A 21,537-nucleotide genomic window follows, 5' to 3' on the forward strand; every position below is an offset into this window, starting at 1 on the left:
GGTTGTTTACATAGCGTCCATAATAGGGAAGGTGTTGTTTTCTGCCACAACAACACAGTGAATTTGTTGTCATGTGATCCACCGCCCAGCGTATCGATACGGTTGACCATTGCGAATTGAACTTGCGAAAATCAACAGCGACACAATTGGAGAGACTATTTCGCAATGGCTCCCTGGGAGGAATTCGAGCTCATATTCCATTTCAACAAGAATTTCACATACGATGGCAAGGTCATCGAACAGATCCTTTCCAATCGCCGTGCGCTGGACAACCAACTCTTCGCCGACAGACTGCTAGAGCTTCTCGGCGTTCAAGCAGGTATGCTCGATTTCTCCCATTGTGCAGCCTGATCAATTGTTAACGACCAGTTTTATTCAGTTACCAATCTATATCCTCCTATCTCGAATTCAGACCTCCGAACCCTCATCCGTCACATTGTATCGTCAGAGCTTGATATCCACCACAAACAGAGCTTGATTTATTATATTCTCAAGGACTGTCGAGCTCCGAGCGATGCGGCTACACAGTTTGCCCGAAAGTGCCACCTACCTGAGAAGTACAGGTTGTTCATAGAGGGGCTCTGGAACCTTGACCGGCTTGAATTCAAAGTAAATTCTCACCTTTGTACTTTCATAGCTGCTAAACAAAATGCTAACGATGACCTAGCGAGCAATCGAATACCTCACCGAGCCGTCCATTATCCCGACATTTCCCGACGAAATCCTATATGCACTCACTCTTTCGCACATTGCAAGGCACGACGACAGCCTCGTGATGGCCTACTACCTCACAGTCAACCCGCCGCTGACCTCCGAAAAGGCCCAAAGAGCTTTCATGGAGACCCTGTGCCGGGCGAGTATCACAGAGGCATTTTATTTCACACGCAAACACCACGATGCTCTCCGCCAGTCATATCTTACGCAGCTCATCGAGTTCGTTCACATGACCGACGCCGGCCAGATGAGAAGCAGACGGGCCATGGAGTTGATAGACCTCCCGTTTGATGACCAAGAGGAGGCATGGTTCGAGGATGCTCTCCTTCGTGGGAAAGCGAAGATGCTGCACGGCGCGAAAGACACGGTGATGATGCGCCGCCTCGCAACGGGAAGGACGACAGGTTTGTCCACGGAGCTGGAATCTTTGGCTGGAAAGAAAATCGATGGGTTGAATTGGGACACACTTAAACAGAGCATGGAGCCTACGAGGTCATCAATTACCAGAGGCTAGTGCTGATGAAGGCAAACTCAAACATGAATGGTTCATGAGATACCTGTGGTTTGGAGCGGGCGTTGGCTGGTTTATTGCATTATCTTCAGGTCATGATGAACGTGTCCACGTAATAATAGAAGGCGCTTGCTGGGTTGCGTCGTTGCGACTGTCCAATCACAAATTCTAGTTCCTTGAAGCTCTTTTTTTCCAGTTCTATATTCTTCCAGGAGCAAGCAAGACTTGTTGAACTCGAAAGCTTGTTATGGTGGTGTAAAATAACGATACACGACCTTACAACTGCTCTGCTATTGATCCTAGGGTGGTCTTGTAACTGATCTGCGATATCCGGTATCATTACGTAAATGAACCTCGACTCGAATGGCAAAGGAGGTAGAGCATAATCACTCTTTCAACGAACATTGAGATACGTCACAGAGTACAAAGACCTCAAAACCTTCAATGACCTTTGAACCCGTGAACGTATATGACCCAAGACTTGGATGATTGAAGGCCCCAGTGAATTCTCGTGGTTTGTCCTACGCGCAGAACAACGATAGCTCGCGCGCTCGGATCAAGATACCATGGTAGTCTGCAATTTCTTCCTGCAAAATCGGTGCAGATACGGAAGTAAGAAAGCGTAGTGTTCCAGGTCATTGGATATGAATTAACTGACTGTTTTAGATCGATGCAAGTTTGAGCACCCAGGCCAACAACAACAGCAGCAACAATTCACTGGCGGCAACCGGTTCGGTGCCCTATCATCGGGTGGCGGCAGCGGATTCAACAGTATGTCTCATGTTCCTCTTACTTTGTGAATTGCCTGCTTGAGTTCTGTTTGTCTCGAGGCGTTGTGTTCTTCGGTGGAGGCTTGTCAATTCTAGCTCTTAAGACTTTCCCCGACACCTGCTTTTCACCTCCACGCTGGGACAACGAGCGTTTGCATTATGGTGCCCAAAACTAATGCTTCAAAAGGTCGTGCCTCTTCGGGGCAAAGTGAACAGTCTAAGCAAGAGCCAGCCAAGTACGTCCTACATCCACGTCTGTCTAGAATTGCTCACTAACAATGCTGCAGCTACGGTGTATCTGCCGATGATATCAAGGCCGACTTGATCGCTGGGAAAGGCCGGCCCGACTGGGTCTTCTCCTGCTATGGACCTGGGCGAAATGCCCCAAGGCAGCTTTTTGGAGGCCCGCAACGAGAGCAGAGCTTTGAAGAGCTCCGGTTACGGCACTACGAAGCTGCTGCTAGTGGAAACCCAGGCCCGGCGGTTCAAGAGGCCGAAAACATGTATAAGGAGGCCGTGAATCAGATGGAAGTCATATTGAAGAATTTAAACGAAGCTGTGAGATATGTGGTTGATGGAGGGAAGGAGCATCCAAACAGAATCGATATTTGCAAGGGCGAGACGGCGCCTGGGGCTGGTCATGCCTCAGTATTCGGCCAGCCTTCGACACCAGCATTCTCAGCCCCCGGCTTTGGTCAACAGCAGAGGTCTAGCCAACCAGGTTTTGGTCAACCGTCCTTTGGTCAGCCATCACAACCGTCTGGCTTCGGTCAACCATCTGCTTTTGGACAGCCTTCCGGCTTTGGCCAGCCATCTGCAGGTCAGTCTTCTGGTTTTGGCCAAACAAGCGCTCTAGGCTCGTCATCTGGATTCGGTAAACCTGCATTTGGCCAGACCAGCCAACCCAGCTTTGGCCAACCCAGTCTTGGTCAACCTGCTTTCGGCCAGCCATCGTCACTAGGAGCGTCGCCATTCGGCCAAGCTTCCGGCACGGCGTCACCATTTTCTCAGATCTCTGCTCCATCTAGCGGCTTCAGCAAACCATCCGGATTGTCCCAAGGAACGCCTGCATTCGGCCAGCCATCAAGTAACCCAGCTACAAGCGGCTTCGGCACATCTTCGGAACCAACACCAAACCCCTTTGTTATCCCCCAAGCACCCTTTGGCCAGGCCGCTCAACCAGCCTCTAACCCATTTGGCGCCGCAGCGCAACAATCGACACCTGCACCTTTCGGACAACCAACTGGAGGTGCGCCGCAGATTCCCCAAGCAAACGTCGGACCGCCACCGCTGCTGAAAGTCGAAAACACCAATGACCTTCGTCCCATCCCTCCGCTGATGGGCCAGACAGTACGAGATGGCACGAACAAAATAGTTCAGTGGAAGGGCCAGCCTGTGAAGTATGAAAACGGCACGCCCTGCTATCTACATCCGCAGGACCGCAAGACCTATGTTCGAATCTTCTTCCCTGATGGACCGCCGACTGAAGCGGCTCTGAAGGATGCTCGTGCCTCGCCGGAGCAGTATACTCCAGAGGTCACGGAGCAGTACGAATTCTTCATTAAGAACGGGGCTTTCAAGGATGGGCTTATTCCGAGTGTGCCTCCGAAGACGGAGTGGGTTAGTTTTGACTTTTAGATCTGGGGATCAGGGCATGTTATATGGGTCAAGGATACAAAGGCCTCAATATCAATTCAATCTTACCAAGATCGACGGCGTTATGTAGTGGATCTAGAACTCTTATTATTATACCATGCTTTACGGCAACAGTCAATTACTACTACAGAATATCAAAAAACCAGAAATATAGGTTTCCAAGCTTTTCCATTTTTATGCCTATTTTTAACGGGTATCGAAGCCAACCTGCTACTATCAGGTCTTCCGCAAGCCCATCAACAACACCGCCACCAACCCAATGAAGAGTTAGCAGCGGCGCTAGCCCAATTCTCTCGTTCCAGAGTAGAATAAGAACTGATTTAAGCGGCAATGGTGACCTCAACCTCAACACCAGCCTCGATGTTGATGATGATCTGCTTGACGGTCTCAGTGGGGGCGAGGAGGCTGTACATGTTGTTAGCATCCTTGCTTTCCACTCAACAACTCCAGAAGCGCGTAGCGCAGCTTGCAGCTTGGGAGAAAAGGGAGGAAGGGTACATACTCGATGAGACGCTTGTGGATGCGCATCTCGTACTTGTCCCAGGTCTTGGAACCCTCACCGTTGGGGGTCTTACGGGTGGAGATGTGCAGGGTCTTGGTGGGCAGACGGACAGGGCCCTTGACCTGGAGGGACTTGGAGCGGGCACGCTCGATCAGAGCAGCGCAAACCGACTCGAGGGAGGCGACTTTGCGGGAGGTGAGGGTGATACGGATCTTGTGGACCTTCTACATGGACGAAGAATACTCGTTAGCCAATGTCTCCCTTCTCACATTTCACAATTGGGATGTGTCGCAAGCCCTGATGGCATAGCGTAAACGGGGGAAGGGTATCCAACGTACAGGGCCCTCGCCGAAGTCCTTCTCCTGCTTGTAAGACATGTTGACGGTGAGTTTGCGGTGGGGAGACCGGGTTTGAGATTACTAGTTAATTGATTAGCTTCTGGTAGGATCGTTAACGGGATCGCGAGGACATACTGCAGATGAGGCTGGATGCCAATCAAGACCTGAACTTCGGGGCTCGGTAAGGTGATGATGGCCTTTATCGAGGTTGTTGGAGTGGATGCGATCAAAAAGCGACTTTTTCTCTTTCGGTCAGTTTCTTGTGCGGGTGCTAGTCTTGGCGCTCGCCTATCTGGAGCTAACCGGATCAAGCACAGACCAATCAGCTGTATTGATTACTGTAATGCCCGTACAGCGGCACGTGACTTTTATTCAGGCATGATCGCCTAGAATGAATGCTTGAGATAACTAACAAACATTTACGACGTCAGTTGTTCATCTTGACAACCTAACCTTTAATTCAGGCTGTGAGGTGCCCATTTGAGGCTGAGTTGGTGACTCAGTCAGCAAAAGCGGCGGCCGAATACGGAAAGGTGGACTCGAAGTGGGATCGTCTCTTTTGACGCCTCTACAACAAGGTGAATCATAATGACAAGGGAGGGAGATCTATATCAAAGCGACAACCCTTTCCTTCATTTCTACAGTCCCTGATTTCCGAATATACAACTCGCCCTCTGAACCCCGCTGTCCAGGCCATGGCAACTTTGCCGCCTCTAGCTCCACTACCTCCGCCAGAGGTGCAGCGGTCCATCGCATCTGGAGAATGGGAGCTCTATCTGGATGCATGGATTCTGCTGCTTACCGCTCGATTAGAGACTTCGGAGTCTATCTTCAAGGAATCTGCGCCGAAAGATGAGTCTGCGGTGCTTTTCTTGGCTTCATTTTACCAGCAACTTGCCTCATCGCGGGGCCACGCTCTCCAGTCCGGGGCCAAAGCTAGAACACTACGGAAACTGTCCTTTCTTTTAACGAGAAGAACCCTGTTGGAAATTACGACACCACCGCAAGAACTGCTGGAATGGACGTACCTCGCCGAAGTGAGCTGTTGCTATCCTTCGAGCTCAGCATTGAAGAAGCTCCTATCCGATGCTTGGAATAAGCAGGAGGGTGTGATCACTTCGAGCCTTGAGAAAGGAAAGGCTTCGATTATTGTACAGTTGTCTTCGAAGGTCTCTAGCAGCATCTCAAAAGCCGTCGCTGATATCCGGCTGTTGACCATCTTGACGTCCTCGCTCCCAGCCTGCGGTCATGTGCTGATGGCTGGTTCTGATTTCCTCGACACACTCGCAGAAGCTTATCAAACGCACAAATTGGAGGACATTCGGAAGTCCTTAGTGGCTAATATCTACGTTGGCCTAACATCATTATTGAAAAACACGAAACCGAACCTTACGCTTCTCTTTGATCAGCTGTTCAGTTTAAAGGCCGGTGCTGGTATCGGCACGCCGAAGATGAACAAAGGGCCTACGCTCCTCTCAGATGTCATCTGCAGTTCAGACCTTCTGACCCGGTTAGAAAGGTATCTGGCCGTGCAGCCTCAGAAACGAGGACAAGATCTCGTCGCAAGTCTACGTGCATATCAGAATGAGTTGAGGTCTTTTCACCATAGATATCAGAAACCGAAGAAACAGGTCGACAAAGGCAAAGGCCGGGCATCAGACCTTCCGGCCACGGAAGAGGTACACGCTCATAGAATGTCTATCATCAGCCAAATCCAAGATCTCTTTTCAGATTTTGGATCAGGCTACATAGTGAGACTGCTAGACTTCTACGGCGACAACCCAGAAACCATCATTGCACATCTCCTCGACGCCTCAATACCGCCAGAACTTCAGAGCCTAGATCAATCAGAACAACTCCCACCTATCTCAACTACACAGCAAGACCCGCTCCCTCCGAAACCAACACCCCCCACTGAAATCTCAACCGCCATCTCCGGACCCCGCAGAAACATCTTCGACAACGACATCGACCTCGCCGAACTAGCCCGCTCCAATGAACCCTCCAACAAGAACGCCCTCCGCTTCGGCCGCGCGAACCCCACCCAAACAGCCGACGACATCCTCGCAGACCGCACTAACCACACGGCCAACAAAGCAGCCATTCTCTCCGCCCTCGCAACATTCGACTCAGACGACGACGAACGCGACGACACCTACGATGTCGCAGACGTAGGCGGCACAATCGACGCCACGGACGACACAGCGGATACAGACGCCAAGTCCAAGGCCGAAGAGCTAGACCTCACCCTCCTGCGCGCATATAAAGCCACACCCGCCCTCTTCGCGCGCGACTCGCGCCGCTCTCAGCCTCGTGATGTCCTCAAGCGCGAGTCCGGTCTAACAGATGAAGCGCTCGAGGGGTGGGCGGTTATGCTCAACCGTGATCCCGCTCGACTTGCGAAGCTCGAAAGTAAACTTGCGCTTTCAGCGGGTGGGAGTTTCACGCCTGGCGCGGGCCTCTCCCAGCCTGAGATTAAGGCGACGTCGTATCGGAGGCCCAAGAGGGATGGTGAGTCAGAGAGTGGGACTGAGGGCGAGGCTTCGGCGTCTAGAGGGCGCGGTGTTGGTCCCGGTCGTGGTCATGATGGCGGTCGTGGAAGAGGACGAGGTGGTGGTCGTGGAGGTGGAGGTGCAGGAGGAGCGTCCAGAGACCAAACGAATCCAGCTATCTCGCACCAGCGGAAAGAGCAGAATAAAGCGAGTCGAGCGAACCATCACCGGCGACAGCAGAGAGCCAAGAAAGTTGCCAGGGCTGGGGGGTTAGTTGGTTGAATTTCAGTCAAGTGCCGCTATGGTTGTAGCCTTATGTCGATGTGGAAAACAAATGCACATAGTCCACATTATGAATCTGACCATGGGCCTACTAGGCAGTCATTGAGAGTTTCTGAGAAATGAGAACAATCTAGCTATATTATGGGGTCATTATCATAAGAGTTGTATGTACATCAACGCGAGATGACCTCTACACAGATCATCAGAGTTGTAATGGAGACGGCTCTGTCCAGGCCTGATCTAAGAACATTCAAAAGATCACAGAGAGACATTAAGACCGTAAGGCATCAAGCAGCAAAGCATGTGTAGGTAGAGTATATAGTCTAATGGTGATTAGAAAAAACACCCTGCTCCGCAGTGTGCTTCCTACACTCCTCCAAGATGCGCACCTGCTTCGCAACATCGCCCAGCTTACCAATGACCTCCTTGTTCCCGTCCGTGAAGGTGAATAGCGCATACGGAATGCCCATATCGCGGCAAAACTCTAGAACAAGTTTCTGCGTGCGACGCAAGTTGTGGCGCGGGATACGCGGGTAGAGGTGGTGGATAGCCTGGAATTGAAGGCCACCATGGAAGAAGTCGAGCCAAGTCGGGCAGTCGACGTCCATGGTTGTACGGAGCATTTTCTGGGGGAACGATTCGTGCACGCCTAGATCTGCAGTAGACATGGCGAAATGGGATAGCGTGATCTGCACGTGAACTGGCGCTGTGACCATATGGGAGATGAGGAGGTAGTTGAAGACGGTTCCCCAGGTTGGGAGGGAGCCGAGGACGCCGTAGCCGAACCAAGTCCAGAAGAAGATTTGACCGGCGATTTCGAACCAGCGATGCCACCAGGCGGGTCCTTTTCTTGGGCCTTGGCCTAGAAGAAGGTATTCCCAGCTTAGTCGGTAGAGGTTGAAGCGGCCGAAGAGGAGAATCGGGTAGTAGAGATAGTTCTGATATTTGAGCATGAAGTTGGAGAAGGCATCGAAGTACATGATCCGGTCGTAGTAGGTGCTTCGGAGATTAGTGAAGAAGCGGTGGGAGATGGCAAAGAAGGGCATATGTTCGATGTCTGGATCATGCTCGGGCTCGTTGGTCACGATGTGGTGGACGTTGTGGCTCCTCTTCCACCAGCCTAGACTGAGTCCTCCAAGGTAGTCGGCAATAATCATCCCGATTATGCTATCCACATGGTAATGGTGCGTAATACCGATGTGACCTGCGTCGTGCGCAGTAAAGACAAGTTGATGCCAGAAACATCCCAGAAAGAAAGCCGAGAGCATGTACCATCCCACGCGCAGGAAGAAGTACGCTGAGCCAGCGAATAGAGTATACCGGCAACCCTCGATAAAGTATGAGAAGTAATTGCAGTTGTAAAGCCCTTCCGCTTCAATCTGTTTATCCAACTCGCGATACCTGTGTTTGATGTCCTCCTGCGTCTTCGTGTCGGTAGACGGATACTTGGCGGTGTCAAAGACGATTTCCTGTCGGGTCCGGGCATCGAGGAAAAAGGGCTTGGGTTCGGACGGTTCATCTGGGGAGGATACGGAGGTTTCGGAGGATGTTGACCGTCGACGAGCTTCGGGGGCAGCATCTACCGCGTCGAAGATCGGCGACGGAGGCTGAGACTGGCCGGAGGTGTCATCTTCGGCATCCTTGGTGTCACCGGCTTGGTCGTCAAAGGGACGGAACTTCCCGCCCTGGATTGGGGGTCGAAAGTTTACCCACGGTCCCTGGATGCGGCCGACCTGAAAAGCCAGCATGCGCTGGCGAGCTTCTCTAGAATGTAGACTTCAGAGGCGCGTTAGGTGGTTATGGTGCCGACGAGTGGTTGTGAACGTACGCATTAATCTCATCGGTGGCATCCTTGCCTACCATGTGCTTGATGGACTTGTCCCCTCCGGGATGGGACTTAATCCACGCGTCGACCTTGAGAACGCGATCGTCGAAGATGATGACATGTTTACCTGCAGCTATCTGGCCTTCGATGTAGCGGCGAGACAGCAGGGTGTCTTTCGGCATGGTTGTGGAGGTGTAGAGTGTGGAGGTTAGAAAGGTAGTCGGCTTGACCGTGTTACCTCATGGTATTGAGCACGCTGATTTAGGGGTATAGAAAGACGAGTACGCAGCGAAGAGAGAGATGTAGTGGAGAGGTAAAGTTGGGAGTTGGAAAGTGTCGGCTAGCGGGGACTTTGCTGAAACGTGCGGTCGAGGATCAGACGACGATCGTTCCTCCATCATTCCACTCTCCCACTTTACCATTTCCATACTGACGGAAGCTCCATCCACCTCCTCTAGCGTCTGTTATTCTTAGCTTTCTCTCCTCCTCCCCCTCACTCTGATTCCTCCCCCATCGTACGATCCATCATGGCCTCCCTCGAGGTAATCTCATCGACCCAGCACGCTTTCCTCTTCATCCTGAGCCTCGGTCTGACTTTATAGGATTCTCTCTCCCCGCTGATTCAGAAATGGCTCGAGTGGGACCAGGTCAGCACATATTTATTGATTTTCCTATAGCTTAGCTCTCGAGTGCCAGCTAGCTAATTAATGTCGTGCAGGATCCCTCGACCCGCTCGGAAATCGAGCAGCTCCGGGACTCGAGGCAGGCTGCTGAGCTGGAAAAACGCCTTCGGAAGCGTGCGCATCGCTCACACAGATCACTAGCCGAGCCTTCGCTAATATAGAATAGGCATCCAGTTTGGCACCGCTGGCCTGCGCGGACGCATGGCTGCTGGCTTCTCATGCATGAATTCTCTGACAGTCATTCAGGCATCGCAAGGCTTGGCCAAGTACTTGCGGGATAACTATGGGGAAGACGTTTCCCGCGGGGTGATCATCGGTCATGATGCCCGCCACAATTCTGCCAGATTTGCGGTTTTGGCCGCCAATGCATTCATCGCACAGAAGATTCCCGTCTATTTCTATTCAGGGCCGGCTGTTACTCCGGCTGTGCCTTTCGGAGTGATTGACATGCGGGCCCTTGCAGGTGTCATGGTCACAGCAAGTCATGTAAGTCACTTGGTGATGGGTTTCCGGGCTCGGCTAACTGTATAACAGAACCCAGCGCAAGATAATGGTGAGCTTGTTACAAGATAATATTCTTTCGTTGCTAACTTTCGCAGGTTACAAAGTGTCTGGTTCCACCTTTCAGCGTCTTCTTTATCAATCCTAACATCGTTCAGTTACTTTAAAAATGGCTGTCAGATCAACTCCCCCATGGACAGAGAGATATCAGATTCGATCGAGCGGAATCTTGAGCCGTGGCCCAATGCCTGGACCGAGTCACCACCAGCCAGCGAATACTTCCACCCCAAATTCTACGAACAACTGCTGCCGCGCTATACTACCCGAGTGTGGCATTACTCGGTACAGACCCTCGATCCCTCCATTGGAAGTAAACTAACCGCTTCAGAAATCCACCGTTCAAGACTGGAGATTCCCAAAGCCATTCGTCTACACTCCGTTACACGGTGTTGGGGGGCTAGTGCTTCCGGCTCTTTGCCGCTCATTAGGTATTACCGATTTCACGACAGTGAAGGAACAAGCAGAGCCAGATCCAAAATTCCCAACATTACCGTTTCCAAATCCCGAAGAAAATGGAGCGCTAGACCTTGCGGTGGAAACGGCAGACCGTGAAGGTAAAACCCTTATAATCGCTAATGACCCAGATGCCGATCGATTTGCTGCGGCTGAGAAAGTTGAGTATGTAAATCCCATCGCTTCTTGATCGGGTTTTCCAAGCTAACCTCGACAGTGGCACTTGGTTCTTCTTCACGGGAAACCACATGGGCGCCCTTCTGGCATCCCATCTTTTCGATTCGCTTGAGAACATCGACACCGACACCCGAGTCGCCGTTTTGAACTCAGCAGTCTCGTCAACAATGCTAGAGAAAATGGCCAAGGCTCGGGGTATCTTATTTGAAGAATCCCTTACAGGCTTCAAATGGATGGGCAACACGTCTCGCAAGCTAGAGGAGTCAGGATACTACGTCACATTTGCATTCGAAGAGGCCCTAGGCTACATGTTCCCGGAGGTCTGCTACGACAAAGATGGAATCACGGCGGCTATGATCTTCCTGTCAGCCCAAGCAAGGTGGGCCACGCAAGGCCTCACGCCGTACACCAAGCTGCAACAATTATTCGCCGAGTTTGGGCACCATGAGACCCTCAACAACTACTTCCGCTCTCCCAATCCAGAAACAAGTCTAGCGCTCTTCGACGCAATTAGGGCCGGTCAATTTAGATCAGATATGAGACTTGGCTCCTTCAGAATTCTCCGATGGCGGGACATGACAGAGGGCTACGACTCGGGCACGGAAGACAAGAAGCCGCAGCTCCCGGCTGATAAGAGTAGCCAGATGCTAACCCTCTGGCTGGACCGCGACGTACGCTTCACAATTCGTGCATCGGGCACAGAAGCAAAGGTAAAATGTATGTACTTTCCCTGTCTATCGTGGAGCCGTAAAGCCCGTTTCAAATTTGCCAACCAAGACTAACACTCGCAGACTACATCGAAAGCTGTGGCTCCTCCAACAAGCAGGCCATCGATGCTGTCTGTGACACTCTTCGCGCAGTCATCAAAGAATGGATCCAGCCGTACGCCCCGTTGTTGACATACAGCAAACAACTAAACACATCGTCAGGCCATGTCCTCCACCTCGATTAGGCTGTCCATCTAGCAGAAAAAAATATTATAATCAAATATATCTCGGATTTCTTGGCCATTTACACCTATTGCTCCTTCTATCACTATCAACAACTGCTGGATACCACATACGTTTGACCCTTTTTTTGTTCTAGCGAAAGCCATCCACGGCATCCTACATAGGTCCCTTTGCCCGGCAGCTTCATTCAAGGATCTACCTTAACCAAGCCAACCAAACAAACCACATTGCAATGTCACACAGCACCAGCGCCTCGCATTTATTCTAAAAGCACCTACAGTTACATGAAAACAGCCTCCATAGTAGATTTCCATTGACCCTTTCATGAAGGTACCTAAGCATAAGTATAACCTGATGGCGTAATACTTAATACCGCATTCGTCCCAACCCTCTTCCTCTTCCCCAAGCCCTCAGGTCTGAGGACCTTCCCTCTCCACTCTCTTTTTTTCTTTTCAGTCTCAACTGGGAAGTTCATGAACCGTTACAGAAACTCCAGGCCCAGCTTACACGCCAGTTGCTGCTAACGCGGCGCCTATTGCCAACTCCCCGTTTCCGTACCAGGCACTAGAGCCATAGACAGGCTCAGATTGATACAACGATTCTGGCACGGATACCGATAGCGATACCTATCCGACAAGATTCATACCAAGTTCACCGGCAATACCCTAACTTGAGCCGTCAACAGTCTCAGACCCTGCCTTCCAAATGTATCGAAGTCACTGCCATCGCAGAGGACGGGTAGAAATCACGGAGAGGAAGAGGGAGGGAACGTACGTACATCCTCCAATATTCAACCTTCAATCTTCCTCTTCTGCACTGGCAATATTTAAAACAGATTGAAACTAACGATCAGAATAGCTACTCAGCCAACGACTGCCGACCAATCCTGCACCGTCCTCACCACGTGCACTCCCACAGACACGCCCAGGCAACAGCCATCGCAACCGCCGGTGCAGGTGCAAATGCAAGCAGCTGCTCCCCGCCCTGCACTGGCACCGGCTACGCCTTCGACTGCAGCTGCGTCTGGCCATGGTCTCGCTCCTGCGCGTGCCCAGGCGAACTTGATTGCGAATGCGCGTGCCCCTGCATGGACGGCCTAGGCCTAGGACTAGGTCTGAATCCACATTGTCATAGTCCTAGTATGTCTGGCGGGAGGGGTCCAGGGGCGACTGCCATTGCGAGTACTGGGCCCGGTGGTGTTGCGCGGGCTGTGGCGCATGTGAATTCGAACCACGGATGTCATGACTATGCTCATGGTTGTTTTGGGTCCGGGCGACGCGGGTATGGACATGGACATCGGCATGGGTATTGTTGTGGTGGGTGTCGCGCGGAGTATATGGGGCAGTGTTGGGGCCCTGCGCAGGAGATTCATGCTTGTGTTACTGTTAGGAGTAGCGGTGGTGGTGGATGTGGAGGTGGTTGTAGGAATGATTGCTGCTATGGACATGGACATCAGGGACGGTATGCGTGTGGGCCGACGTTGCCTGCTGTTATGATGGGTGTTGGTGTTGTTGGGAGGGGAGGTTGTTGTTGACAAGTTGGAGTTGGATCTGGTTGTGTGCTGGACTGTTAGGGCCAATTAGATAGGGTAGTGACGGTCGATTGATTTTGGAATGGAATGGGGGAAAGAAGAGTCTATGATCAGTTGAAACCTTTTTATTTCATGACTTAATACAGGATAACCAACATAGGAAACATAATGATGTCAATGCTACATGGATATTGCTAGCATGGCTAGACTAGAGAGGTACAAAATTGTCGGAATTATGGGAGGGGGAAACTACTTAGAAGTGGATGGCCTTGGAGTAGGTGGCCATAGCAGCCTCCTTGAAGGCTTCGGCGAGGGTAGGGTGGGCGTGGCACGTCCGGGCGATGTCCTCGCAAGAAGCGCCGTACTCAACGGCAAGGGTGGCCTCGGCGACCATCTCACCGGCGTTGGGGCCGATGATGTGCACACCGAGGATGCGATCGGTCTCAGCGTCAGCGATGAACTTGACCTGACCCTCAGTCTCGAGGTTGGTCTTGGCGCGAGAGTTGGCGCTGAAGGGGAAGGTACCGACGCGGTACTTGACGCCGGCGGCCTTGACCTCCTGCTCGTTCTGGCCAACCCAGGCGACTTCGGGGTGGGTGTACATGACACTGGGGATGGCGCCGTAGTTGACGTGACCGTATCCCTTCTTGATGTACTCGATGGCGGCAACGGCCTCCTCCTCGGCCTTGTGGGCAAGCATGGGTCCGAATGTGCAGTCACCAATGACACGGATGTGGTTGACCTTGGTGCGGTACTCCTGGTCGATCACCAGGCGGCCTCTGTCGTCTTTCTCAATTCCGGCGTTCTCCAGGCCGAGACCCTCGGTGTAGGGGCGGCGACCAATGGCGACAAGAACGACATCAGCATCCAGGGTCTCCTCCTTACCACCCTTGGCGGACTCGACGTTGAGGGCGATGGTAGCACCGCTGTCATCACCATTGGTAACCTTGAAGCCGGTCTTGAATTTGATACCCTGCTTCTGGAGGATCTTCTGGGCCTGCTTAGCGATATCGGCGTCCATACCGGGACCACCAATCTGGTTCAGGAACTCGACGACGGTGACCTCGGATCCGAGACGGGACCAGACGGAAGCCTACACCAGTTAGCAATAGAAAGATACGGAGAAAGTCGAAAATATACCATCTCCAGACCAATGATACCACCACCTATAACAACCATCTTCTTAGGGACCTCCTTGAGCGAAAGAGCACCAGTGCTGGTGATGATTCTCTTCTCGTCGATGTTCAGGCCGGGGAAAGGAGTAGCCTCACTACCAGTAGCGATAATAATGTTCTTTCCGCGGAGAGTCTGCTCACCACCCTCGAGCAGATTGACCTTGACGGTGTTCTCGTCAACAAGCGCACCGGTACCCTTGACGTAGTCGACGCCGTTCTTCTTGAACAAGAACTCAATACCCTTGGTCAATCCATCGACGGAGGTGTCCTTGGCGGCCATCATCTGCTCGAGGTTCAACTTGACGTCACCGACCTCGATACCGCGCTTTTTCGTGTCATGGAGAATCTGGTGGTAGAGGTGGGAGTTGTTGAGGAGGGATTTTGAGGGAATACAGCCGACGTTGAGACAGGTACCTCCGAGACGGCCACGCTTCTCGATACACGCGGTCTATGTCGGAAAGAATTAATCAGCATTATTTCAAGAGGGACTCCCTGCGAAGAATGGAGGATCAAATCGCACCTTCAGGCCTTCCTGACCGGCCTTGATGGCAGCAACGTATCCAGCGACACCACCACCGATGATAACGACATCGTGTTCACCTATACCGCGCGCATCCCGCCGTTAGCTGGTGCTCTTTCGGAAGCCCGGTTACCGCCCCAACAAAGCTCACCGGGACCGGGGAGGCGCAAACGTACCGGATTCTGAGGCGTAACCGCGACTAGAGCGTAGGATAGGGAAGTAAGGAGCGGGAACAATGTGCGAGGGAACGGGGCGAGCAGAGCGGACAGCAGCCCGCGGTGTCGTCCGCGGCAAAAGACTTCGGAACATGGCGACAAGGGTGAGGGGTAAAGAGGATGAGATTAGAGGTGATTATACAGATTCCAAACAGACAATCCTCCAGGCAAACAAATCAGGAGGAATGAGGAAGCGAATGGCAGGGGAGGGAGGTGATCGTAGATCGCGGAAAAAGGATGTTGAAGCTTTGAAAAGCGCTGAGTTTCAAAACTGCCAGCAAAAGCTGGCGGCCCGGTATCGATACCGTAAATCCCGCGTATGTAATATTCCACAGCCACTCAGCGTCGGGTCAATTCGGCTCACCGGGCATCCTCCAGCCTTCTATACAGCTCGAGCCGACAGAGACCACTCTCGCATCGAGCCAAGGGAATCGCATCGTATATCTACTGGCCGTTGCTTGCTGCCCCTCTCGACCCGGAAGGCTGTCGCCCGTATCCTTGTGCTCTTCGTATGTACAGCGATACCCGGCCAAGCGGAACTCCCCGTTGAGTGGATAAGAATAAACCCAATCAGGAAATCTCTCCAGCCTCGCCGTCTATATGTTTGCCAGATGAGTGAGATCATTCCGAGTCCTGGGATTCAGACTGAAATACTTCATCCTGCGCCAATAGCGGCTTCTCCCCCAGCAAACTATGCGGGATCTCCGCAGCCGTGAGTATCCGCGGGTAACGCAAAACAACATTACCTACGAATAGTACATGGCTAGCATCGGCGTCTATCATCGGGATCGAAGTCTTGGATCTCGTCAACATACTTGCCCAGTTCATTTCCGGAGCCTTCTCACGATTGAGCTAAAGCGCAACGGGATAGTTATCCCTCCTTTTTCCAAACGATCTCGGCTCTTGCTATATATAAAAGCAACTCGCCTCGTTAGCTGTGGTCTCTACGACGGCAAACCGGGCTGAGTTGGCTCATATAGATAGACGCCAATCTGACAAACTGCAGCTACACAGTCGACTATGCAGCGACATCATTTTCCAGCAAAAGGCCTATCAGTTTGAAGCACAAGAACTGCCTAGGTGTACTACTATATTTCTTTGACATTATGGTAGTTCAAACACAGGGTATCATTCAACTCCGGGGCCAAGTCTGCACGCTAGATCCAGCAACAATGGAATATAAACAAGGACAAAGAGGCTTCTATCTTGCGTTTGACATAACCTCCCACTCCATCCCAACAAGCCAATTTCCTTCTTCACCCTGTAAGATCCGTTCATGCTCAGACACAGGGTTGTCAAGGCTCATATCACCCGAACGCCCAAGCCCTACTTCCCAAACAAGTCCCTTCAATATCCCCACTACATCTCCTTCCGCTAAACCAGGAACACGAGATGAGGGCCGCAATTCACCCGCGCGCAGACGGGGAGCGCCCATGAGGAGGACATTTCTTGTCATATAGCCATTATCCGCGGAATCAGAGCCGTCACCTGAAGGTAGCGCGCCACTTCCTATCTCGAGAACCTGGCCCTGCAAGAAAGCAAGCGGACCACAGCTACCAAGCGCAGATTGCCGAACGTCACGTATGCGGAGTACGAATGAGTATCGTGACATCCCATTTTGCTCGATCTGGCGCCCAGAACCAAGTGTAGCCGCAGCTTGCATCTGCTGCCCACGTTTCGTCCCCATATCTAAGATCCAACTGCGCACTTCTGACGCCATCCCGCCGGGGAGGTAACTCGGCGTAGACGAGCGCTGCCGTCCGCGGTGGCGAAGCGCGTGGGAGGACGGGGAGAATGGCGTATGAATGGTTGGATCATCTGCCTGGTCGGGAGAGGGAGATCGAGGGAGGACGAACGTAGGTTTTGGAGGGTTGTGAGCAGATGACGACGGGGGTAGGAATCGGGGGTAGCCGCGGATAGATGATTTGCTGGGGCCGGTTGCAGGTGTTGCAGGGCTTTGACCTGGGATAGACGGCCGGGGTGTTGCTAACTTCTGCTTCTGAGGCGTCGTGCGGTAGGGTAGGGATGGTGAAGTGGGATTGGGATCTGTAGATTGGTAGGGTTCTGTTGAGGATGTCTCAATAAAGTCATGCGGTGTTCTCTTCTGCTTTTGGGCCTCAGGTGTCGCTGTCGCTGTCGCCATGACTTGATGATTGACAGAGAAAGAAACAGAGACACGACGTCGCTTTGCGCGATGAGGTCTCACCGGACGGAAGAGGTCTTCGAGTTCCGCGTACTCGGCCATATCGGGCGGCAGACTACTTGAGATCTCGTTGTTCTTATCCTCATTGCCAGGGCCAGATCGCTGGTCGGGGGACAAGTCCTGCTCAAAACCCAATTCGCTACCGGAGTCTTCAATCATCTCCTTCCGACGCGAATGGGAGGCCGAACCACGCGCCGGCGTTGGAGCCGGAGAGGGAACAGGTTTCGAGAATGGATCCGCGACATCTTCATCGGATGCAAGAATAGAATCACTACGGTTTTCTGCCTCTTTATGTTGGCTTACTGTTCGCTGAGATTGCAACTGCGAGAACAGAAAGCGTGGAGTTGAGGCGAATTGTGAACGCGCATTTTGGCGGGGAGGCGCGCGTAAAGGCGTCTGTATAGAGTGGTTGGTTACCGGGTTCGACTAGGGCTGGTAAAAACTTACTCTGGAAGGGGGCATGGAAGCTAGGTTTCAAGAAATAATGCAGCTATCACATCATTGATAAGCATGTGCGGTTAAACTGTGGCTGATTAGTAGTGAGAAGATGAATGATATGAAATGGTCTGGCTCATCAGATTCAATATGGGGCCGCGATGATGCTATATTCCCTATCTGGGTTAGTCTGGGACTGGTATATGTTTGATACCTCAGGCATGAATAGCCTATCTATCTGGAGTACAAATGGGCGCCAGAGAGAAAGAATATACTGCGTAATTTTGTTAAATTTGGTTCTGTTCCATTTGCTAGAATAGTTTTCCTATATTGTGTAAGCCCTCGTATACATTCTTTCGATGCAACGAATGGTACAATAATCCGCTTACGGAACAACATAGCGCGCCTGATCTCCATGCTTTCAAACCAGGAACTGTATGGACTTGAAAATGCTAAAACACAAGCCCAATACGCGAGAGAACAGAAGTGTAAGACCTTTTGGAGCCGAAAATGCCATCACTTTCTATAGAAACGGCCGTGGGCGGAGCAGTGAAGAACGAAAGAATTCATGAGTCATAAGTAGAGCACTACTGCCTATGAGAAGAACTTGCGAGCAGTAGCCTTCTCCTGAGCCTCGCGGGCCTTAATCGCCTTCTTGACCCTAGCTGTCTCAGCCGAAATCCCAACATCGCTGGGAGCCAGGCTGGAAGCTTGTTCCAGGTCCTTCAGAGCATCGTCTTCTTCCTTAAGTCCGCTGTGAGCGATGGCGCGGCGGTAAAAGACCTTGGCCTTGTCGGCATCCTTCGCGTTGGCAGCGGTGGCGGTGTCCAGAGCGTATGTAGCCCAGGTCTTGCCGTTCTTGAACTGACCGAGCTTGTTTGCCAGCAAAGACGAGTTCGAGTGAAGAGTGAAACGCAGAGACTTCATCTGAGGCTCCAGGTCCTTGGGATCGTTCTCCTCCGGCTCCGGGAACTCATTGAGGTAGCGTAGACCCTTTTGATACTTCTCAAGACCCAGGCTCGCGTCGCCGCTCTTGAAGGCGGTGTTTCCAAAGCTTTTTAGCTCCGAAGCGATCTTGAAGCACACGGGAGCACTCAGCTCCTCGCCCTGGTGGTCATCGGGGAAGTCCTCGTAAGGGTCACCGGTAGCGTCGGGTGCCTGTTTGTCCGCGTTCTCGTAGTCTTCGCCGGAAAGTTCACCACACTCCGCGATAGTCACATCCGAGGTGGGCTTGTCTGCCTGAGTTGACATGTTCTCGATCTTCCTGACCACGCTCTTGCCGTTAAGCACTTCACCGAAAACCACGTGTTTGCCGTCGAGGTGAGGAGTAGGGACAGTAGTGATGAAGAACTGACTGCCATTCGTGCCGGGGCCGGAGTTGGCCATGGAAAGGAGGAAAGGACGGTCATGCTTCAGCTCGAAATTCTCATCGGGGAACTTCTCGCCATAGATGGACTCGCCGCCAGTGCCGTTGAACGCGGTGAAATCACCACCCTGGATCATGAATTGCTTGATGACTCGGTGGAAGATTGAACCTAGGCAGAGACTCCCGTCAGTACTTGAAGGGCGTTCCTGAATAGAAACCTGCCATACCCTTGAAGCTCAATGGCTTGCCCTGCTTTCCCACTCCCTTCTCGCCAGTGCAGAGGGCCCGGAAATTCTCTGCCGTCTTGGGTACGACTAGAAAGTGGTCAGAGGAGGCGCAGAAAGTCGCGGCGGTTAATGGGCAGTACCATCATTGAACTAGGACGCGGGGTAGTTAGCAAACGCTGCAGTGTTAATCAAATGTAGCACAAAACCCACCAGCTCAAGAGCAATGCGACCGGCCTTTTGGTTACCGATCTGGATTTCGAAGTAGACGCGAGAACGACCTGTATTGGTGTTATGTGAGCAGACTGAAGTTTGCTGCAGCGCAAAGCGCAAAGCGGGGAAAAGTCGAAGACCTACGCTGCGATTCGGCCATGGTGGGCGAGGGGTGCGGAAACTGGAGGAGCGGAGGAAGGAATACGAACGAGATCGAAAGGGCGGATAAGACTCTGTAGACTCGAGGAGGGAGAGGGAGAGGAGTCGGAAGCTATAAGAGGGGAAAAGACAGGTCTGAGGCTGGTGCCAAAGTGGGCTGGAGATGACCGGCTACGAGAAGCTTCCATCACTCGCGCCACGACCCCCGACTGCAGTAGTGACTGCACATTGCACATTTTATTGAGGGCTGAGCTCCTGAAGATGATGGGCTTAGTGCTATTTTCATCTATTATTTTTCTGGCCAGATCAAGCGGGTATTTCTGATTGAATCGAGTCTAGATGATCGCTGAGACGCAGTGGATCACTGGTTAGCGCTGCGATTATTGTTGATAGTTCCTGTGCCGACGACTTTACAAAGTATGTACGTATACTGTAAGATACATTCTATAATGACTATGTCTATTTTAACAGTATAGGGGTATCATAATGACCTGAACCAGTCCAACTCCGTACTTCTACTCGAGTAGCTCTGCGGGCAGTTTGAACTCCACGCTCCCTTGCGTCTTCGAATCCGAGTCTTTGTCATCGGCGCTCTTTTCTCTCTTTGGTAATTGTGTATCGACCTCAATCGTAACCTAGCAAGCAGATATCGTCAGCTTTGCCCCAATACAAGTTGAGAAATCCACCGGAGACGCGAGAGCTAACCGCCGCATCTTCACTGCGGTAGTCGACACCCACCGGCCCGTCGTTAATCAGTTCGACGTCCATCATTGCCTGGAAGACGCCGTTCTTCACGCGCTCAGGTTTATAGTTCTCGCCGAGTCGCCGAAAAAAGTAATCGTATAGTTTGCGGGCAGTGTCGGCATTGGCGGCTTCGTGAAAGTCGGGCTGTTTGCCTTTCTTCAACTGCCCGAACAACGTAAATTGTGATACTGTAAGTTTGCAAGAATTAGCATAATCCAGAAAGACGGAGAGTGTAAACATACCACAGAGTACCTCACCGTCTACGTCCTGAATGTTCTTCTTCCACTGTTGTCGCCGCGTTAGCCTAGTCCAAAATGCAATTCGGGTGACTCGCTTGTTTTTCGTTCTCGGCTGGGAATAACCTCGCCTTTAATATCCGGTTGATCATTGTGTCTATATCTTTTTCCGTGTCATCCCATCCAACTCCCGCGAGCACAAGAAGCCCTCGTCCAATCTTGGATATAAGTTGGCCATCGACGGTGACGGAGGCGGATTTGACTCTTTGAATGACGGCTGCCAAAGTATTAGAAGATCCAAGAGAAGCACAGGTTTTTTTTATCTTACCTTTCATGGTGTTATTTCCTGAATAGTTTGTTGTGTGTGTTGCTGTTGGAGATGCATATCAGCCGCAATCGTGGGGGAATGGGGACGAAACCCAGTATGGATCCACGAACTCTCAATATAGAAGATCAGTGCATTAGCAGCTCATTGGTTATATTGAGCACAGTGTAAAGCCTCTTCCAGCACTAAATAAAACGAACTGCGAAACAGCAGTCAATGCGTAGTTGCTTCCCCGCGTCAAGATTGAGGAGGCTCAGAGGCAGTATGGGCTGTGACC

The 21,537-nt window shown here is 51.9% G+C and overlaps 10 protein-coding genes across 10 annotated transcripts; 4 read left to right on the plus strand and 6 right to left on the minus strand.

Annotated features, from left to right (window-relative positions):
• Window positions 1-165: 165 nt before the first annotated feature.
• On the plus strand, window positions 166-3,633 carry BDV17DRAFT_283056 (uncharacterized protein; the record flags this gene model as incomplete). Its single annotated transcript, XM_073760296.1, has 6 exons — window positions 166-319; window positions 380-609; window positions 668-1,206; window positions 1,268-1,317; window positions 1,892-2,021; window positions 2,283-3,633. The coding sequence occupies 6 exons, from the start codon at window positions 166-168 to the stop codon at window positions 3,631-3,633; spliced, it is 2,454 nt and encodes an 817-aa protein (XP_073613682.1).
• Window positions 3,634-3,787: 154 nt separating this feature from the next.
• S10a (40S ribosomal protein uS10) lies at window positions 3,788-4,840 on the minus strand. Its single transcript, XM_073754320.1, has 4 exons — window positions 4,627-4,840; window positions 4,492-4,572; window positions 4,154-4,377; window positions 3,788-4,056 (listed from the first exon to the last, which is right to left on the minus strand). The coding sequence occupies exons 2-4, from the start codon at window positions 4,528-4,530 to the stop codon at window positions 3,972-3,974; spliced, it is 348 nt and encodes a 115-aa protein (XP_073613683.1). The 5' UTR covers window positions 4,531-4,572; window positions 4,627-4,840; the 3' UTR covers window positions 3,788-3,971.
• An 84-nt stretch (window positions 4,841-4,924) lies between these two features.
• Window positions 4,925-7,454, plus strand: BDV17DRAFT_268717 (ASCC2 family CUE domain-containing protein). Its single transcript, XM_073758492.1, has one exon. The coding sequence runs from the start codon at window positions 5,187-5,189 to the stop codon at window positions 7,263-7,265; it is 2,079 nt and encodes a 692-aa protein (XP_073613684.1). The 5' UTR covers window positions 4,925-5,186; the 3' UTR covers window positions 7,266-7,454.
• On the minus strand, window positions 7,370-9,635 carry BDV17DRAFT_142249 (fatty acid desaturase). The gene is made up of 2 exons (XM_073754323.1): window positions 9,094-9,635; window positions 7,370-9,041 (listed from the first exon to the last, which is right to left on the minus strand). The coding sequence occupies exons 1-2, from the start codon at window positions 9,270-9,272 to the stop codon at window positions 7,589-7,591; spliced, it is 1,632 nt and encodes a 543-aa protein (XP_073613685.1). The 5' UTR covers window positions 9,273-9,635; the 3' UTR covers window positions 7,370-7,588.
• Window positions 9,498-12,268, plus strand: BDV17DRAFT_142198 (phosphoribomutase PRM15). The gene is made up of 10 exons (XM_073754322.1): window positions 9,498-9,632; window positions 9,693-9,737; window positions 9,809-9,887; window positions 9,940-10,259; window positions 10,308-10,326; window positions 10,373-10,382; window positions 10,433-10,616; window positions 10,663-10,952; window positions 11,005-11,681; window positions 11,756-12,268. Exons 1-10 carry the CDS (start codon window positions 9,618-9,620, stop codon window positions 11,914-11,916), a joined length of 1,800 nt encoding a protein of 599 aa, XP_073613686.1. The 5' UTR covers window positions 9,498-9,617; the 3' UTR covers window positions 11,917-12,268.
• On the plus strand, window positions 12,269-13,531 carry BDV17DRAFT_142185 (uncharacterized protein). The gene is made up of 2 exons (XM_073754321.1): window positions 12,269-12,684; window positions 12,773-13,531. Exons 1-2 carry the CDS (start codon window positions 12,620-12,622, stop codon window positions 13,446-13,448), a joined length of 741 nt encoding a protein of 246 aa, XP_073613687.1. The 5' UTR covers window positions 12,269-12,619; the 3' UTR covers window positions 13,449-13,531.
• A 15-nt stretch (window positions 13,532-13,546) lies between these two features.
• On the minus strand, window positions 13,547-15,730 carry BDV17DRAFT_268735 (dihydrolipoyl dehydrogenase). Its single transcript, XM_073758493.1, has 4 exons — window positions 15,317-15,730; window positions 15,141-15,220; window positions 14,586-15,068; window positions 13,547-14,538 (listed from the first exon to the last, which is right to left on the minus strand). The coding sequence occupies exons 1-4, from the start codon at window positions 15,447-15,449 to the stop codon at window positions 13,699-13,701; spliced, it is 1,536 nt and encodes a 511-aa protein (XP_073613688.1). The 5' UTR covers window positions 15,450-15,730; the 3' UTR covers window positions 13,547-13,698.
• Window positions 15,731-16,400: 670 nt separating this feature from the next.
• Window positions 16,401-18,123, minus strand: BDV17DRAFT_142451 (uncharacterized protein). The gene is made up of 3 exons (XM_073754324.1): window positions 18,006-18,123; window positions 16,850-17,954; window positions 16,401-16,797 (listed from the first exon to the last, which is right to left on the minus strand). The coding sequence occupies exons 1-3, from the start codon at window positions 18,018-18,020 to the stop codon at window positions 16,730-16,732; spliced, it is 1,188 nt and encodes a 395-aa protein (XP_073613689.1). The 5' UTR covers window positions 18,021-18,123; the 3' UTR covers window positions 16,401-16,729.
• A 464-nt stretch (window positions 18,124-18,587) lies between these two features.
• BDV17DRAFT_293198 (peptidylprolyl isomerase) lies at window positions 18,588-19,956 on the minus strand (the record flags this gene model as incomplete). Its single annotated transcript, XM_073762541.1, has 5 exons — window positions 18,588-19,528; window positions 19,587-19,673; window positions 19,727-19,736; window positions 19,797-19,864; window positions 19,941-19,956. 5 exons carry the CDS (start codon window positions 19,954-19,956, stop codon window positions 18,588-18,590), a joined length of 1,122 nt encoding a protein of 373 aa, XP_073613690.1.
• A 408-nt stretch (window positions 19,957-20,364) lies between these two features.
• Window positions 20,365-21,536, minus strand: BDV17DRAFT_268759 (D-aminoacyl-tRNA deacylase). Its single transcript, XM_073758494.1, has 6 exons — window positions 21,374-21,536; window positions 21,264-21,305; window positions 21,034-21,212; window positions 20,942-20,984; window positions 20,661-20,887; window positions 20,365-20,590 (listed from the first exon to the last, which is right to left on the minus strand). Exons 2-6 carry the CDS (start codon window positions 21,268-21,270, stop codon window positions 20,471-20,473), a joined length of 576 nt encoding a protein of 191 aa, XP_073613691.1. The 5' UTR covers window positions 21,271-21,305; window positions 21,374-21,536; the 3' UTR covers window positions 20,365-20,470.
• Window position 21,537: the final 1 nt, after the last annotated feature.

The sequence above is a fragment of the Aspergillus undulatus genome (genome assembly GCF_047715775.1).
Source record: "Aspergillus undulatus strain CBS 261.88 unplaced genomic scaffold BDV17scaffold_39, whole genome shotgun sequence".
NCBI classification, from domain to species: Eukaryota; Fungi; Ascomycota; class Eurotiomycetes; order Eurotiales; family Aspergillaceae; genus Aspergillus; species Aspergillus undulatus.